This window comes from Phaseolus vulgaris, chromosome 3, assembly GCF_000499845.2.
Source record: "Phaseolus vulgaris cultivar G19833 chromosome 3, P. vulgaris v2.0, whole genome shotgun sequence".
In the NCBI taxonomy this organism is placed as follows: domain Eukaryota; kingdom Viridiplantae; phylum Streptophyta; class Magnoliopsida; order Fabales; family Fabaceae; genus Phaseolus; species Phaseolus vulgaris.
The window spans coordinates 39,030,585-39,050,093 of NC_023757.2; the positions used below are offsets into that span (position 1 = coordinate 39,030,585).

The 19,509-nt window shown below is 30.0% G+C and overlaps 2 protein-coding genes across 7 annotated transcripts; one reads left to right on the forward strand and one right to left on the reverse strand.

The window, feature by feature from the left end:
* The first annotated feature begins 740 nt into the window (after positions 1 to 740).
* Positions 741 to 7,596, forward strand: LOC137807570 (uncharacterized). Of its 6 annotated transcripts, none has more exons than XR_011080557.1 (7): positions 753 to 1,266; positions 2,571 to 2,657; positions 3,489 to 3,671; positions 3,788 to 3,874; positions 3,975 to 4,046; positions 5,272 to 7,274; positions 7,370 to 7,596. XR_011080557.1 is itself a non-coding variant. In XM_068608282.1 (6 exons), the coding sequence occupies exons 1-6, from the start codon at positions 1,063 to 1,065 to the stop codon at positions 7,213 to 7,215; spliced, it is 2,577 nt and encodes an 858-aa protein (XP_068464383.1). In that variant the 5' UTR covers positions 741 to 1,062; the 3' UTR covers positions 7,216 to 7,596. The 6 variants fall into 6 exon arrangements, 2 of the variants coding, with proteins under 2 accessions (XP_068464383.1, XP_068464382.1); XR_011080556.1 differs by having other exon boundaries at positions 7,383 to 7,596; XR_011080555.1 differs by having other exon boundaries at positions 793 to 1,266; positions 3,972 to 4,046.
* Positions 7,597 to 15,261: 7,665 nt separating this feature from the next.
* Positions 15,262 to 17,599, reverse strand: LOC137807571 (36.4 kDa proline-rich protein). The gene is made up of 2 exons (XM_068608283.1): positions 16,439 to 17,599; positions 15,262 to 15,524 (listed from the first exon to the last, which is right to left on the reverse strand). Exon 1 carries the CDS (start codon positions 17,073 to 17,075, stop codon positions 16,443 to 16,445), a length of 633 nt encoding a protein of 210 aa, XP_068464384.1. The 5' UTR covers positions 17,076 to 17,599; the 3' UTR covers positions 15,262 to 15,524; positions 16,439 to 16,442.
* Between the last annotated feature and the right edge of the window lie 1,910 nt (positions 17,600 to 19,509).

Genomic DNA, 19,509 nt, shown 5'->3' on the forward strand with positions numbered 1-19,509 from the left:
ATAATAGTTTTGGTTTAACAAAAATACTATAAATAACCAAAAACAAAATAATCAAAACTCAAAATACTAAATTGAGTAATATGAAAGTAAAAAAGTGTTAGTGTTAAAATAAAAATATATGAGATATTACCAATTTTTGAGTTTGAAGCTTTGTTATGATTCTATCTTTAAAATGTGTCTTAGTAGATTAAGGAAGAAAGAAATATATAAACTGTCTTTCCCCTTCACTCCTAAACGATGTGATATATTGAATGTATCAAAATATTTTTTAATTAATATTTTTTAATTCTATGATTTTTATATATTATATATATTTTTAAACTTCTAACAATTATTTTTGAGTTTAACTTAAAAAGACTTTTAAAAGTCAGTGAATTAAAAAAACAATATGATGTGTAAGTTCATATCCATCCATTTTTCAAAATGAATAGAATCAACCAAATAGTAATTAATTAAGGTAATTTGTAAAGTTACTAATTTCTAATTATTTTTTGACTTTTTTCGAGTTTGATTACCGATGAAAATATTTTTTCGGTGAGAAGTTCACTAGTTAGTTTTTCAGGACAAAGTGTTGAGACAGTGTGTGTTTATACCATATTAATAAAAAATATTAAATATAAGAAAACATTTTTATCTGTTTTAATAAAAAAGAAGTGAAATGGTCCCTTGGGGACGTCAGATGAAGAAGATATGTAAAATAAACGGATATGATGATGTGCTCATTTTAATTTAACCCATTTATGAGTCACCGAAAAGAAAATATTAAAAAAACCTTCCACTCTCTTTCTATCTGAACCTCCCCCGATTTGGCGAATAGGTTTTCATTTCCTTCTTGCATTCTTTCCTCTCTCTCACAGCAAAACCAGATACCATCGAAGCAAGCAAATCCTAGGGTTTCTCACTTCACAATTTTCAACTATAGCTCTCTCTTTACTTTGATTTTAAATGTAATTCAGATTCATCTCACTTCGCATCTCTTCACTAAACTTTAGGGCTTTTCATCTCTCTCTTCCCCAAAACCCTCTCCCAAAACGATTTGCAATCCGATTACTCGATCTCGCCATGGAATCCCGAGATTTATCGTCGTCATCCCCGTCGTCCACCGCCAACCGCGACGCCTCATCCGGCACCGAGACCGAGGACGGTGTTTTCACCGTCGCCGTGGCACTCGCCAAAGATGCTGCGTTGCATTTCCAGTCTGGCAAGTTCGCCGAGTGCGTCGAGGTGTTGAACCAGCTCCTGCAGAAGAAGCAGGACGATCCCAAGGTAGTTGAATTCTCTTTACCATTTTTCCCTCGATACTGATCTGACCGGCATCGTTTCATTTCTGTATCTGTTGCTCCGTGCTCATAGTTCTCGATTGACGCTTCGTGTTATTTTTTCTTGCTTCTTTGCTCGGTGCTAGTGTTTGCTTTATACTAATTGCTATGCGTCAGGTGATTGATCTGTTTGTTCGGTTCTTTATTTTATGAGCTGAATTTCAATTCTGGTACCTTGCTGGAACTGTAGCTAGTGAGCACTTGCAGATGCAGTGTAACGACTGTGATTCTTGATGTGAATGTGCATCCTGGTTTGTTTGAGTTTCCTCTATTAGAAAGTGAATGAGCTGTTTAAGGTACGTTGCGAGCTTCTTGCAGTGGACGTTGATGAGAATAGATTTGCGCCATGTGATGTGTGTATCAAGTTGGAGTGTCGGGCGTCAGGAGAAATTTATTGGACTTGTAGAAGAAACTGTTGAGTGGTTCCAACAAGGAAACTTTGAACGAAGATAGGGGTTTTTTGCCCATTTTCTGGATAAGGAAATATTTCTTTGTTCAACATTTGGTTGTCACTTTGTTAAATTTGGTTCTAGTTTCTTGATGGTAACCTGATTCGCCGGATAGATACCGGTAGCATGATGTGTAATTTTGGTTCTTGATGCTAACATGATTAGCGGGATAGCTACTGGTGGCACACACAACACTAAGTCAACGATATTGTTTCACGAACTTACACTTGTATACTTCATGCCAGCTGTTGGATAATACCCTTTTGTGCTGTAACGATTTACTTAATGATGTACATTGTCCATGCCATGTGCATCACATTGTTTTGCCTTTCATGGAATTAGAAATGTTTTGTTCCTGAATTTACACTCCTTATATATTCTCATAATTGATGATATATGCCATGTTATGAATAAATTTCAATAGTTGGAGCGTCCTATGTGCAAGCATACCTGCTAAATTGATGTATATTGGGGAAATAACTAGACTTTTATCATCATTTTGTATGTGTGTTTCATAGAGGACGAGTGTGGTTTTTGTGCTCTCTACATATTAAGTCTCCTGCACAAATATACAATAACAAAATTCTGTTCAATTTATTTTGTGGATTGCATTTGAGATTGCAATTATGTTTGTAGGGCAACAAAATTATATGCTATCCCTATTGAGGCCTGTTATGAGCAAGTCCTCTCTTGCTCATAACCCGCCAAATGTTGTGTTATCTCTATGTTGTTTTTTATTTTTTGTCCAAGGCAATCTTTTTTCTAAATCTGAGTGTTAAGGTTTTAAATCCTAATATTTCAGGTACTTCATAATATTGCAATTGCGGAATTCTTCCGAGACTGTTGTTCAGATCCCAAAAGGTTGCTTGAAGTAATAAATGGTGTCAAGGTATGCTATTTTAAATTTGATCTTGTTTTGGATTTTGCAAAGTGACAGTTTTTTTATGGGCAGTAGCTTTCATGGATGATATTTGAAGGAGAATTTTCACTTCTTTTTACCTTTATGGATTTAAAAACTAGAATTGCATGGCACTGACCCCATTTATAATAAGTTAACAATTTTAAAATGAAGTTGGGCCTACATAGTTTGGGCTTTTTTAAATTTAATTTCTGAGCCTTTATACTGATTCATTTAATTATTTCTGGGTCAATGAAATGCTGTCTTGGCATTTGGCTTGAGCCAGTGAATGAGAGTGTTTAAGATTGTAGAGGCAAATTTTGATTCTGATAATTTCTCGATAAGTCTCCATTTGAATAAGGATTTAGATAAGATCTAACTTCCTGTTGGACCTGGCGTGTATAGTTGATGATAGTTTTGTTTCCCAAATCTTTCTTCTGGGTATCTTATTTATGATATTCTTAAAGGGGGAAACTCTACATATACATATCACCACCTCAACAATAATATTACAAGTTAGGAAACAGTGGTGGAATGGGTTGGAATATTGAATAGGTTTTCCTTGTTGAATAACTTTATCAAATAAAGTCTAGTGTAAAAATCAGGAAGTCTTGTCTAAGCTTCAGATTCTTTTATGCTGACTTTAAGTTCTCATTTCTTATTTCTCATGTTTGCCCCCTGGTGAAGTGGTCAGGTAGGGATCACATTGAAACAGAAGGTTTTATTTTTACTTTGTTTTGGATCAATTAATTGTACTTGAAGCCTTAGCTCAATTTATTTGTAATTTTGTACTTATCCTTTTCATTGCTGGAGTTGATTCAGAGAAAAAATGATGAGCTTGCTCTGGCTTTGGGAGAACAAGGGGAGTCAGTTAACAATGTTGGAAATAAAAGTGTTTTGGGGTCCAAAGGAAGTAGTGCTTCAGCACATCAGTTTTCAGGTCCAAACATCACTGGCACCATGTATTCAGATGAATTTGACTCTTCTGTGGCAATGCTAAACATTGTATGTTCATTTTTCTCCTTATATTAATTTTATTTATTTCTCTAATTTTGTTTATTTTAATGTATTTGTGTTTTAATTATCGATGTTAACGTATTTTTTTATTTCAATATTTTTAGGCTATCATTTGGTTCCATCTCTATGACTATGCTAAGGCATTGTCTGTGTTGGAACCTCTTTTTCAAAATATTGAACCCATAGATGAGGTATGTCACAGATTATTTGATTTTATTTTTGTTTTTGATATTACACTGATATGTTGATTGCTTTTGTTTTTCCTTTATTGCGTTTTCTTTTCTAAAGCAGACAACGGCTCTACATATTTGTCTTCTGCTGCTTGATGCTAGCCTTGCTTGCCATGATGCATCAAAATCAGCTGTAAGTTTCTATTTGATAGTGTGATTAGTTGGTTTACTTTTTAACTATTGCTAGTCTTGTTGCTTAATGCATTTCTCTCTTTCATGATATTCATATCTCATGAATGTATTATTCTTTTTAAGTTACATACTACTGTAGCTAGTTACATGTTAAATGAATATTGTGAGTGTTATTACATAATTTATACTTGACCAGTTCAACCATGAACCTCTCATTTATCTGATGATAACTAAAATCTTTCTTCCCAATCCAATGTTGGGTATGTCTACTTAATGTTTTCAATGGTGATTTGTCCATTTGATCTGTTTCAATCCTTTGTTTGTAGCTAGCTATTTCAATATTTTCTTTATTATGCATGAATATGTACCTAAATGTGTAATGCTTGGTCATCAGAGGTAGGAAATTAATTTACAGATTATAAATTGGCTGTAACATTTTTTATTAGGATTTCAGTTTCATAAAATCCCCATCACTTTAGGCATGGGGGAGGTGACATTTGGTCCTTATACAGGAAATGTGCATTCCCTGTAGTTGCTGGTGTATTTTACTACTTATCTCAACCAGTTTTAGATAGCCACTATATTGGTGCTATTGTGTAGCAGAATTTATTGAATCCAAAATTGCAACTCTGGTTGCTGTTGTGGCCACTATCATTGTTGTGGTTGTGACATGTGCCCTGATCCTCTTGTCATCTCTGACCAGTCTCCAATCAACTGAACTTTTGAGTTAATATTATAACATTTTTTTTATATATTTTATTTTATTTGGATACAACTTAATTTTTTGTACCTATATAATTGATATATGTATATATATATATATCATATATTTCAACCATTATGTGACTTATGCTATATGATTTAGCAGGTTATTGGCATTCTGACATATTTAACAATCTGCAATTGATAACATCGATCTCAAGAAGGAGATCGTGTTTTGAGCTAAACTAAGATAATCTAATTTCAGTTTGAAAGCCATACCCCATTGTCTCTATTAACTTGGGTCAAACTGAAAATTTAAGGTGTATAGTTTACTTGCTTTTGATGGTTTTCTTTTATAAAATACAATGTTAAACTTTCTTGGCATAAATTATTGAACTCTTACCCTGCTAGTTTATCCTGAATGATTTGTTTTGTGAGTGGCCTAAAAATTTCACTTAAGCAGTTCTTTGGTTTCTCTAATTGTACTAGTGCACTTTTCTGATCTGGAATCTGTTTTTGTTTAGGATGTGTTGACTTATCTGGAAAAAGCATTTGGTGTTAGTAGTGTGAGTCAAGGTGATAGTGGGAACACAGCACAGCAACAAGCTGCAAATTTAGTTACAAAGTCTGCAGCTGTTGCCATTAGTGCATCAGCTGCTGATGTTTCCAGTTCTGACTTGGGGTCAAGTGCAAATGCATCTGAAAATCATCTATCCAGAGCTTTATCTGAAGATACACTTGATTATGAAGCCATGATTTTGGATATGGGCGGACAAAATTTAGCAAGGCCAATGGGCCCATCTTCAAATGACATTTCAAGGGCCTTGGTTGACAGGTTTTCCACTGTTGATTTAAAGCTTAAATTGCAACTTTACAAGGTTAGGTTTCTGCTTCTTACTAGGAATTTGAAGCTGGCAAAACGAGAAGTCAAGCTGGCCATGAACATTGCACGTGGAAGAGATTCATCAATGGCTCTTCTTTTGAAATCCCAGCTTGAATACGCCCGTGGAAACCACCGCAAAGCTGTGAAGCTATTGATGGCATCAAATAATCGAACTGACACAGCATTTTCAAGCATTTTCAACAACAATCTTGGTTGCATTTATTATCAGCTTGGGAAATATCAGACGTCTTCTTTATTCTTCTCAAAGGCATTAACCAATTGTTCATCACTGCGGAAGGATCAATCACTAAAGCTACCCACTTTCTCACAGGACAATTCTCTCCTTATAATTTATAATTGTGGTGTGCAGTATTTAGCTTGCGGGAAGCCAATACTTGCTGCTCGATGTTTCCAGAAGGCAAGTCTGGTCTTTTACAAACAACCTCTCTTGTGGCTCAGATTGTCAGAGTGCTGTTTGATGGCTTTAGAAAAGGGCCTTATCAAATCAAGTCGGGTCCCATCAGAGAAGTTGGGGTTGGTAGTGCGTGTTGTTGGAATAGGAAAATGGAGGCAACTTGTGGTGGAAGATCAGATTCCAGGAAAGGGACATTTGGACTCATCTGAAGGGGGTGATTGTTCAAGTGAAGATGGGCGACTGAAGTTATCGATGTCCCTTGCGCAGCAGTGCCTCTTGAATGCTCTAAACTTGCTGGATTCCAACAATGCAAATTGTTTGAAGTCTGGTTTGCCATCTAATTCTTCTGTGGAGGAAAACGATGGAAGTGAAGTGTCACCTTCAAAGAATTCAAATCTTAAAAACTTACATGGTGTTGATTCAAAGGCATTTTCAGTAGGAGTAGGTTTAGGTCAGGTCAATGCAAATGGGGACACTAAAGAACAAAAGGGAGGAAATAGTCAGGAACTTGTTCAGAACTCCCTATCCTATTATGAAAATGTCCGGAAAAGAGAAAATCAATTGGTTAAACAAGCCGTTCTTGCTAATTTAGCATATGTGGAGCTGGAATTGGACAATCCTGTGAAGGCACTATCAGTTGCAAGATCTCTCTTAGAACTTCCAGAATGTTCCAGAATTTACATCTTTCTAGGTCATGTTTATGCAGCAGAGGCACTCTGCTTGTTGAACAGACCAAAGGAAGCGGCTGAGCACTTGTCATTTTATTTGTCTGGGGGAAGCAATGTTGACTTGCCTTTCAGCCTTGACGACTGTGAGAAATGGCAACCAGAGAGGACTGCCGAATTTGAAGAGGTGAATGTAGGATCCGTTGCTGCCAACAATTCTTCTCTTGAAGGTGCTCAGAGTATTGTTTTCCTCAAGCCAGAGGAGGCGCGGGCAACAATTTATGCAAATTTTGCTGTAATGTCCGCAATGCAGGGTGAGTTTGAGAAATCCAGTATTTTGATTACACAGGCATTGTCCATATTACCCAACAGTCCAGAAGCCACAATTACTGCAGTTTATTTGGATCTTTTGCTCGGTAAGCCACAGGAAGCTCTGACCAAATTAAAACGTTGTAGCCGTATTAGGTTCCTTCCTAGTGGAATAACATTGAATAAATCTTCTTGAGTGTTGTATGCTTGGGTTTTGTCATTGTGCCTGGCCAACGTCTCAGCGTTAGTTAGCAGGTAGTTTAATCCTTCCATAGCATTTGTAACATATATAAGTTCAATTCAGAGAATAATTTTTTATGATTCATTTTCCTTATAATTCTCAAATTTAGGGTTCACTTACAGGTGGTGGCTGTGTTTTGGTTAGTGCTGGGGCCCACCTTTGAAATTTGAGGTGTAGATCAGATTCGGATTGTGTTTTCACTTTTTAGAGGCTAATTTGCTTTATATTCAAGAATAGAGGTCATGTCCTTGTGCTTATATTGAAAAAACTGAAAGGTTGATAGTTATTTCGGAATTCCATTTTCAATCCTATGGAGTTCGTCTTTTCTTGTCCTCACTCACTCCGCGGGTTTTATGATCCCGTATCTTGTGCATTTTCCCAGTTGCTCTTTTGCTAATGTATATATGTTGTGCACTGGCCGGTGTCGCTCGTATTTTATCATGGTAACGATTATTTGTATAGAATGTGTTCTTTTTACTACTGGATTAGGATATCTATGAGCCATGCGAGGTGGCCCTTTGGTACCCCTTTGATTTTTTACAATTATTTATTATGATGATTAATGATTTTTTTAAATTAATATTTTTTTTATAGTAATTGTTTTTTTTTTCTCTTTTACTTATCTTAACATATACTTGAGCAAAATTCTTAATCTAAAGTTGAGATAATTTTTTTCCATGTTCAGTTAAAATGAGTATAATTGATTTGCTTTGTAATAGTATTTTTCCTTTATAATTTGATATTGAAATTTTAAAGAATACAAATGTTTGGATTTGCATCAAATTATTTTAGTAACACTTTTACATATTTATTGATTCATTACTAACGAGAGAAACTCATACACATAAGAAATTTATATCTTGAACCTCAGTACACGCCAGCAAATATCCCTTCGATCTGTTTTTATTCTCATCCTAGTAAAATATTATATATATATATATATTTATATATATAATATGATTTTGGCAAGGGTTGGTCTCATCACCATTGGGGTGAAGCTGCTATAAAAGTCTGATAATAGAATAATAACAGATAACTTTTTTCTTCCAACTTGTTTTGTTCTCTTCCATGGTTTCTGGAATGCTTTCTTGTGAGATAATAAGTAGTAACTGTATATCTTTTAAACTATTAAATCCAAATGTATTATCCACAAGGATGCATGTATGTGTGGGGATTGTGTACTACACATCAAATAATTAGAAACACTCTATCTTAATTTCGTAAGACCAGTTTTTTATGGTTCTAAAGCTCAGAAGTGTATAAGTTATTTAGTTGGTTTTAGGTTCAAAATAAATAAAATCAAAACCCTTTATTTGAATATTTTAGAAGGTTTAATTATGTTTTTTAATTCTTAAAATTTAGAAAAATTTTAGTTTTCGTTATTCAAATTTATTTTTTGTCTTTCCAAATAAACAAAAAATAATTTAGTCCTTAATACTAAATTTGAAAAAAATAATAGAATTATTTTTCGGTTTGATTTTTGTTATTATAAAATTACGAAAGTAATTAAAAAAACTGTTAACATATTGTAATAAAATATCGTGAAACGAAAATATATTTTGTGATTTTCTTATGATTATTTAATATAATCATAATTTGATCGTGGTCTCATATTCATAAACAAATTACATAATTTTACAATTAAAAACTAGTTATCATATTTTTTAGATTGGTTCAAATTTTAAGCCTCTAATTAAATTCATTTTTATTAAATTCGAGAAACTAAGATATATATTTTTAATTTGAGCACCTGAAAGAAAAAAATGGCCTCAAATTTTAAAAACTAAAATCATAACTAAACTATTTTAGAATTATATGTGCAGTAATTTATAATATATGAATAATTAAGGTTTTTTTTTTTAAATTATAATATCATAAAATTTAGTTTGCATAAAAATATCTTCATTTTGATACAATATATTAAGATTTAAACCAAATAAATTTAGCAATTAAAAGAAATATATCTAAAATAAAATTTGGATAAATTATGTAGCTTAATAAGAATACTTTTTAAAATTATTTTTTAATGATATAAAAGTTTACTGCGACTCCAGTTTGCATTGTTGATATACATTATGCATTTTAATAGTAGATGGTTAGAACTTTCTAAGTATTTGTGTAAAAAAACATTGTTATTTTCACGTTATCTATAAATAAATAAACAATAAAAATGTATTGTCTCTGCAGTTATTGGATCAGATTGTTCTTTAAGTGCAAGAATCTTGCTCAATTCCTAGTGACAGTGGGGCTAAGATGTTGTTTTTTAAGGTGGCATAGTTATTATTACGTATCATAGAAGAAAACACTTTTTCCATAATTCAGACCAAGAACTTAATGACTTAATTTCAAAATTATTAATGAACAATGATTAATCATCATACTTAATTGTGTATTAATAAATTATATATCACTCTAATAATTTGGTAGTATATAATTGACTTGTCATCAATGGGTTGGAAAATGACCAGTCATTTTAGGTATGTGAGATTAAGATTTTAGAGTAATTTTATAGATTAATTATTAAAATAAAGAAAATTTTAAAAATTATTGAAATGAATAAGTGGTATTACTTTTATATCATTTCAGTGTAATCCGATTTTCAATTAATACTATCCGATTTTCAATTAATACTAAGTTCTGTCAACTGATATGAAAATTAATTATATTTTAAATGATTTATACTACAATTTAAGTATATTCAAAGAATTTTATCTGATCATAATTAACATAAATTTTATAGAATCTACAAAATATACCATTTGTATAATTTAAGAATTAATCTCAATCAAAATATTTTAATTTATTCAATAATAAATCCAACAAAAATATTTAAAATTTATGATCATGTCATATTTATATCTAAATATTTTAAATTAAAATTTTATTAAAAAATAAAACTAGTTTCCTTAGACAAATAACTTCAACTCTTAAATACATTAATAATTTAACCTCAACTATAAAGTTTTGATCAATAATAAAAATATATCACTTTATCTTGAAGCTAAAAAATGTAAACACGAAAACTCAAAATTAGCTTAGAAAAAAAAAATATAAAAATAATTTTACTTTAACTAAAACTCTAATTGAACAATTTTGTTCTATTTACAATCAAGAGTCTGGTGGTGACATCATATGATCAATCTGACAAAGAAGATGATCAAAATTTAAAAAAAAAATATTTTTAAAAATATGATGATTATATTAAAATAAAATTTAAACAATTAATTTTTTTATTTACATACAATTTTCATTTTAATAACAAAATATTATTTTAATTATACTATTTATTTTCTAGATCTTACAAGTTAAATAGTATAATATACAATAAAAATATGATAATTGAAAATAAAAAATAATGTAAGCAATTAATATACGAATAAAAATTACAATGATTAAAATTATAAATACTCTAAAATATAGATTTTATTAAAATAAATTAAAGATGACAGGATGTTTATTTTAATAATTTTATATTTATTAAATATTTATATAATTGAATAAGATAGTTGAACAGTGAATATTTAAACTGTATCCAGACAAGAATATCTCGAAGAATGGTGCATAAAAAAGTTGCACAGACTTTTGCATGAAGTGCAGTGTGATTATTGTGAGATGAGAGACAGATTGAGTATGCGCAGTGAAAGTGTGGGAGTGTGGGGGCACACACACCACACATATACACTGAATTAGGATATTGATTTAAAGTCTCTTGGGACAATTATACCCCATTTTCTCATTTCTCATTTCTCGTTTTTCATTTTCCCCTTTACCACAGCCCTCTGTTTTTCTTTATTTCTTTTAATATAAAAAATATAAAAAAAGTTAACAATGTCTTTTTACTAGTTAGAATTATTAAATGTAAATTTCGAGTCATATTTAAAGATTTTTTTTTATATTTTTAATTGTTTTAACTAAGATATTGTTATATTTTTAAACGTGTTATAGAATATTTGAATATCCGCGGAATCTTTGACAGCCCATTGAAAAGCAAAACCAGGTTCCTATTTTGTCTTTCTATCTCCATCAGGTGGAACCATACGTCATTCTATGTCCCAAATTAATCCACTCACGGATTCACCAAAAGATCTACTAATTCACACTTACATGCTTCTCTTTATATTCACGTGTGAAAGAATGTGAGAAAAATTAATATTTTTTATCAATAATAAATAAATTTTGTTTTGGTATGATAAATAGTTTCCCATAAGAGTGATATTTTAAATATATTTTAATTTTAATTTTTTGAGGTATTTTTAAAGCTAAAAAAACTTTAAATTTTAAAATATATAATATTTCGAATGTAGTGATTGAGCTTAACAATGTTATTTCAATAGACTTGAAGTTGAAATAGAATTATATTAAAAGAATATAGTTAATAAATCTTTCAACTCATAGTGAGCTTGTCATTCAGAACTAAAAAAACATTTCTCACACTTTAAGATAATGGATGTTAGTGAAACAATTAATCAATTTTGGAGTTGTTTGTGGATAACAGTAGTAGGAGAATGTGGAAGCAGTGTAATAAGAAGATATTTAAGAACGACATGATAGATCACATTGAAGTTTTTACAATGATACAATTGAATGTATGGTCATGGGTAACAACGAAGTTACGTGTAACATGTATTTTTTATTCGGATTGGTGTTTGAGCTGCTGGTTTGCATGAAATCCATTAAAAAAACTTTAGGCGCAGGGCTTGTAGGGGTTTAGTGTTGTGTGTTTTGTAGACATGTGATCGACAATAGAAGCTATGGTAGAGTAGTTTTTTTTTGTTTTTTTATATTATATTGTTTTGTTTGTTTTAGAAGCTTGTCTCTCGAATATAAGGAGATTTATCTATGTCTTTTTATATAAGGGTTGAGATATCCTTAAAATATCTCTATTATCTATTTATTTTTGTTGATAAACAAATAAAAAAAATATAAGAGACTAAAAATACTATAAACAAGAAAGAAAAGAAAGAGTGTGAATACAATTTAGATTAAGATGAGTGTAATGTTAATTTTAACTTTGTATCATAATATCAAGCACTCTAATAACATTCTTATTGCAACTCACTAATTACAAGAGCAACAACAATTAATGTAAAGTTATTGTCCATATTTGTTTGACACCAATATGTGTTGTGCAGGACCACTACAAAAAAAATCAGTGTTATTTACGGATTTTTATCCACGGATCTGAGTTCGTAGGTAGATTCAGCATTACCTACGGATATTACCTACGAACAACATTACTTACGGACATTACTCACAGATTCTGAATCCGTAGGTAAATTCAGCATTACCTACCAACTTTTATCTACGGATCTCTATTACCTACCAACTATTACTCACAAATCTCTATTAGCTACGAACTATCACCCACTGATCTCTATTACCTACCAACTATTATCATAATAATTATATATATAATATATATAATATTAATAATATTTAATAATATTATTAATATTAATAATAATGATGATATTAAATATATGAAGAATGTTATTAATTTTTATTTTATTAATTATATTAATATTGATAATCATACTCATAAATATAATAATAATCATAACATGATAACAAAACTGGACTGTGTAATGGTTAAAGCTTCTATGGACATTCCTCAAGGGACTTGGCTTCGAGTCTCACCTGCTGCAGTTTAGTTCTAATATTAATTATAATTGTCATAGCATATATAATAATTATCAATAATAATCATAAAAATTGACAAAAAATAATATTTGTACATAATAACTGAAAAAAAAAAGATTCAAATAATAATTAAAATTTTAAAAATAAAGTATATTAACATTACCTACGGACTTGGAGTCCGTGGGTATTTTCGTTACCACGAACATAGTATTCATAGGTAAATTACCGACCCCAACATTACATACGGATTTTTTTCCGTGGATAATCCGTAGGTAATGTTGACTTACCTATGAATTTTGACTGTTACCTACGAATTTTGTCCGTAGAGAAATTGGATTTTTCTTGTAGTGAACTCCTTGTATGAGAATATTTGATTGTTGATAGTCACGGATGTAAAACATTATGTGTCCTTAAAAAGTAAGATTTAAATTAATTGCTCTAATCATATAATGGAATACACAAGAGAAGATGCAAAACTAATGTGTGCCATGCAACATTCTTATTACACGTACTTTGGAATATCATGACTTGAGGCTGATTTGAACCTCATTGTTGATGCATGTACCATAGTGTCTTCAAATTGATTTAATGCAAGATCATTAAAATTTTTTTAATGCTATTAATGAGAGTGTTGGAGTTATAAGATCACAAGTTCAATCGACCACGATGTTGATGTACTTAATCAATGTTTGGAGTGCTACAACAACACTTTAAACTTAAATATTTACAATGTTTTCTATATGGGAAATTACTTTTATTCGATTAACTGTTACAGTTACAATACTTAGAGTTAATTAATATATCTACGTGTCATGAATAACCCAAATGATATTGATGATTTAATGTATGTAATGAGAAATCGATTAACATTCTTGCATGATATTTTGTTAAGTATGTGTCAGGAACTACCCCTAATATCAAATATTACTCTCAAGTGAGTTTACTTAATAATTATCTTTCAAAAGTCATTTTAAAGTCATTGAATCTTTAATATCTATCTTTTGAATATTCATTTCATACGTTTATAATAATAGTAAGATGAAATTTCACAAAAAATAAAAATTAATTATAAAAAAACAATTAATTATTATATAAAATAAATTAGATAGTATTTTAAAAATAAAAAAATTAAAATCTTGATAACTAGTTGATAATAATTTAAAAACTAGTTTATAAATATTATTAATAATAAAAAATATTTTAAATATTAATAATTTATTTAGTATTAAAATAATATTTAATTTAAACAATGACTAATTATTATTATTTAAAAAAATAATAATTTATATTTAATAATTTATATTTAATAAACATTTTTTAACTTTATTGACTGATATCAGTTGAGAAACTTCAACGATAACCTCATCATAATTTTCTTTTGAGGAAATAACGATGGAAAAAATTAACTTAAATTTATATTTTTTTATATACATTTATATATGATCTGATACAAATCCAAGTAAAAAACTAATGAGCTATTACTCATAGGATATATATATATATATATATATATATATATATATATATATATATAATATTCTTATTCGAATGAAACTTTTTACAGAAATATTCTCTTAAATCTAAATATATATATATATATATATATTATTTTCTGATAAAAAAAATATAGAACTAAATTATATAAACTGAATTTATTGATATAATATGTCAATATAATATTATATATACTTAAATTGTATACTTAAACAAATATTATATTTTAAAATAAATAATATTAATATAAATATTATAACATGTACTGTAGAATACTATTCATCAAAAGCTTTTATATTAATATAAATATTATACTGAATTAAAATACAATTTAAATTCATCATAAAAATATGATTTTCAAAACCTTTGCATAAATTAACTTCAAATGAATCATAAAAAAATAACTTCAAATCACACATCAGACTGAGTTAGTCATGTATCATTCTATTCTCCAATGATTTACCGATGGAGGGAAAAATAATAATAAGTATAAAATAAGAGTAATAAATTTAGTGTCACATTATTGAGATTAAAATAAATACTTTATTTTTGAATTACAAATTTGTATTTGCATCAAATATTATAAAATGAATAGGAAATTACATGCCCGTACAAATTATACATTTTATTACTTAATACTTTGTACTTTTTTTTATTAGTTCTAAAATAAATGTAATATACTTTATTTTTGAAAGCGAATATAAAATGAAACACCACAGGTAAATATTTTATTTAGTTTCGCTAAAACGAGAAATGATCTATGTCCACACAAAAACATGGTTAAGATTTTGTTTTTGTTCTAGGGAGATTTGAGATTGAAGAGCAGCTAGATCTGGAATTGTAATTGAAGCAAATGCTATAGAAGAATAGAAAGAAACACGAAATTGATATATTGAACAAAGCAGAGTTGATATAAATTAATAATTGAAAATGTCACCAAAAAACATCTTTACTGCTACTTGCCTAGGATTAAAACATACTTGCATAACAATCTGAATTGAAAACAAATGGTTTTACAAATGATAGGAAAACAAACAACAGCAATTCCAATGAGGAGAGAAGAGAGACAGAGTGGTTGGTTCGACATCCTCTCATGTCGATTTTGACCATATATTCCTCAATCCTTTCACCTGCAAAGCATAGGCCGTGACATACAATCAGACAAACCTTTCAAGTTCACGGGTTCAAAATAGGACCATATATCTTTACTTTACTCATACCAAATGCTAATTAAATCACCATTCCACAATTCCATGGGATTTACTTAATTACTGTGCTTGCTCAACACCAACAAACAGATTGTAAAAATCATCTTTACTAAAAAAAGTTATTATTTTGCTTGGAAAATTTGGAGAAAAGAATGTCGGGTTTATGTTATTATGGAATTAATTGTTCAAACAGAATCATAAACATTGAAATTAATCTTTTAATTAATTTAACAGTTTCTGCTTTAGTGGATAGGAGGTTATTGGAAACTTTTCTTCTTTATGACATAGTCAACAATCTCCAATAATGTTTTAGAAAACGACATCGAGTCATCATCATTACTTTGAAAAAAAAAACTTTAGGCTCTTGGTCACAAGCTTAATAACATGCATGACAATTAGCTTCCCGAGGAAGAGATTGAAAAAGAAAAATAATAGAAGACAAAGTAGATAACCATGCATGGTGATAAAGGAATTAGCTCCGAAAAGAAATATACTTGCATGGTCAAAGGTAAAGAGAAGTTAAATGCTTGAATACCAAAAACTTCAATTTCTAATTCTAAATTAAAGGTTCATCAGGAGAAAACTGAGCACGATTTGCAGAAAGAAGTAAGTTTGGTGCTCCAGTGCAGCTCATAATAAAAGGAAAGGAAAAAGCTCATGGACAATATGATAAATGACATGATGATCTGATATAAAAAATGAAGATAGAGAAAAATAAAAGCGTATTTGTATATAAAAAGGTAGTAGTGTTGATGTAGGTTGATTTTGTGAAATTGATTTTGGGAAAGAAAGAAAGAAAAAAGAGTTATGAGTTGGAGGTTGGAGGTGCACTTAACTGGTTTAGAGAGAGCAGGTGTAACCAGGAGGAGGGGACTTGCCACAAGCCACAAGGAGCTGAAGGGCAATAGGGACATAAATGTTGAGGTTGAGAAGCTTGAGCTTGAGAGTGGTGCAAAGGCAGGCTGCAGCTTCAAGCTCAACGAGTCCTTGAAGCACTGGACAGCACTGGTTGGCAGCTGGGTCTCCGACACCAACGTGAACCAACCCCCCAAGCAGATCCACACAGGCACCCAGTTTGAGAGTGTCAATGGGGCATGTAGCCTGTGCAGGAGAGTTGGGTGGTGGGCATGGAGTGTTCCCTCCCTTCCCCGGAGTGGTTGGAGTGGTTGGAGGGTTGAGCACGGGAGGCACAGTGACTGGTGGAATAGGCAGTGGAATGGGTGGCTTCACAATTGGAGGGACCGTGACGGGAGGGACAGTGACGGGAGGGACAGTGATGGGAGGCACAATGACTGGTGGCTTAACAATCGGAGGGTGGGTGACTGGGGGGTTAACCACGGGTGTCTTTGGTTTTTTACCATGGTTTGGCTTCTTGGGGGGCTTCCCACAGTAGCCACAGCCCAGAATGGGAGTGGCAGAGGAAATGAAGAGCATGGAAAGGAAGAGATAAGCATGGATCTTTGAGGACTCCATGGTTAGAAAGAAAGAAAGAGATATAGTGGAGAATGTAGAAGAAGAGAGGGTGATATATAAGAACAGAAACCAGAAGAAGCAAACAAAAGAGGCTAAGAGCAGATCACGTGAAGATGGGGCTAGCTACACTAAAAAGGCAGCTGCCAAGTTTTGCAAGCTGGCACACCTTACAACTCCACACACACATACACGGCTACTTCACTTCCTGCACAGACTTAACCCCGCTTCCACTTGCCGTCACTCTTCACTCGACTGTGGCCGTGAGGGAAAAGGAAACTATAAACCCCGTCAAAACCCTACCTTCATCTTCCTCACGCTGGGGATCCGCACCACTTTCTTCGCGTTAACTTCAAATATTTCCTACTGCTATTTTCTTGTCTTCTTTCTCCTGCTTCAGACTTCACCCTTAAGATAATCCAATCTCACTCTACAATGCTATCTTAATGATGAAAATCATCATATAACTATTTCAAAATCTAATTGTTATATCATCAATATCTTAAGCATAGGGTTAGAAAAATAGTAACATTCTTCACGCTTTTGTCTTCTGTTTAGTATTATAAGATTATGTTTTATTAATTTAATTCTTTTGCTAATATAAAAAAAATCAAAATTATTTTAAGCTACGGCTATGCTTTTTTATTATATAAAAAAATAAGAGACAAATATACTTGAGAATATTAAATTCCTGAGAAATAATCTTTGATTGAAATATGAGTTTGAATAAATTAAAATTATAATCTAGTGTCATTGATTATGCAGTTATCAAAATAATATAATTAAAAATAAATTTACAAATTTTTAAAAAATTTCGTCTATTTCTATATTCATATTTCGTTAAAATGTTATTTCTTTTTCTACTTATAATATGAAACAATTCATTCACAACCTATCCTATCGCGACTCTTGTATAATTTCATTATATATTACTAAAAATCAATAAAATCTCCAATACCATTTTTTACAAACAAACCTTGTTTTTCCGTGTCTACGGAATTGTTACTCGCGGTTTCCTTTCTATTTCTCGTATAGATACAGTCTCTCACCAGTTTCGTACTATATGACACCTATTTTGTGATTTTTTTCCCTTAAACATGAAGAAATGAATATTGACTATTAAAACTTATAACACGATTAAGATTAAAATATGTATGTTAATTAAGTGACATTTTTTAAAGATATATAATTTTAAATTCTTGTTATTTACATATATTGCCGTATGATCTAAATGTTTTTTTTTATTATCTCGTTCGGAAGTACTATCTCGTTATAGTACATTTACAAATGTAAAGATAATATTCAATCCAACTTCAATCCAGACACGAAAAAAAATCATTTGGTGTAAAATAAATAAAGTTATTATCAATCAAAAGATATTAATAATTCATATTATCTTTATATATATATATATATATATATATATATATGATCGTTCTCTAACCAAATACATTGTAATTAATTTATGTGCATAATATGATAATATATTAACATTTAATGCATTGATAATATATGTTATGTTGCATTCATTATTTCAGTAAGTTTTAGGACGGAATTTCATCTAACTTTTTTTTTCTTTTCAAATTTCAAATTTTTTAACTTATAAATATATATTTCAAAATATTTACTAGACTCTTTTTTATCGTTTTCTATTTTACGATTTTATTTTATATTTTTTTTCTTACACTCATCAAAAAATAAAACATTATTATTTTTATCTTTATAATAAGGTACATTTTTTTTATCTATTTATCACAAAAAAATGATAATATAATAGATTTTTTTATTTGATGTTTATACTATCTTTATTTTGAAAATTATGCTAATTATAATATTTATTTTAGAGTTATATTTTAAGATATTGATATTAATAGGTGATAATTTTATTTTATTTGTCTTATTATATTTTAGTATTCTATATTTCACTTTTTTATTTTAGTATGCTAACTATTTATATTATTTATTCTATTATTTGTATCATTATGCTTCAAAACAATAATTACACTATATTGAAAATGAATGACATTTATCTAAATTTATTTTATTTTACTTTAAACTTGATTGAAACATATTTAAGATATCATTATGCTTCACCTATCTTTGCGAAACAACCATATTTATATCAATTGAAATTAACTTTTTAGTAAATATAGTGACGTTTTATTATTTATATTTCTTACCACCGAAATTGATATAATTTAATTTTTTTGTTATTAACTAAAAACAATTTTTTTCTTTAACTTATAAAATATTTGAATTTAATTTCAATATTTAAACTACCACAATTAATACAAGTTGTGGTATTGTTTTGAAAATCGACACATCTTTACACACTTTAGCCAAAATGACACCAGAATAAAACACTTTAGTCATGTTCAAACAGTTGTTGGATGTTGTCTCAACACAACTTTTCACATTTTTTAAGTGAGCTTGCACA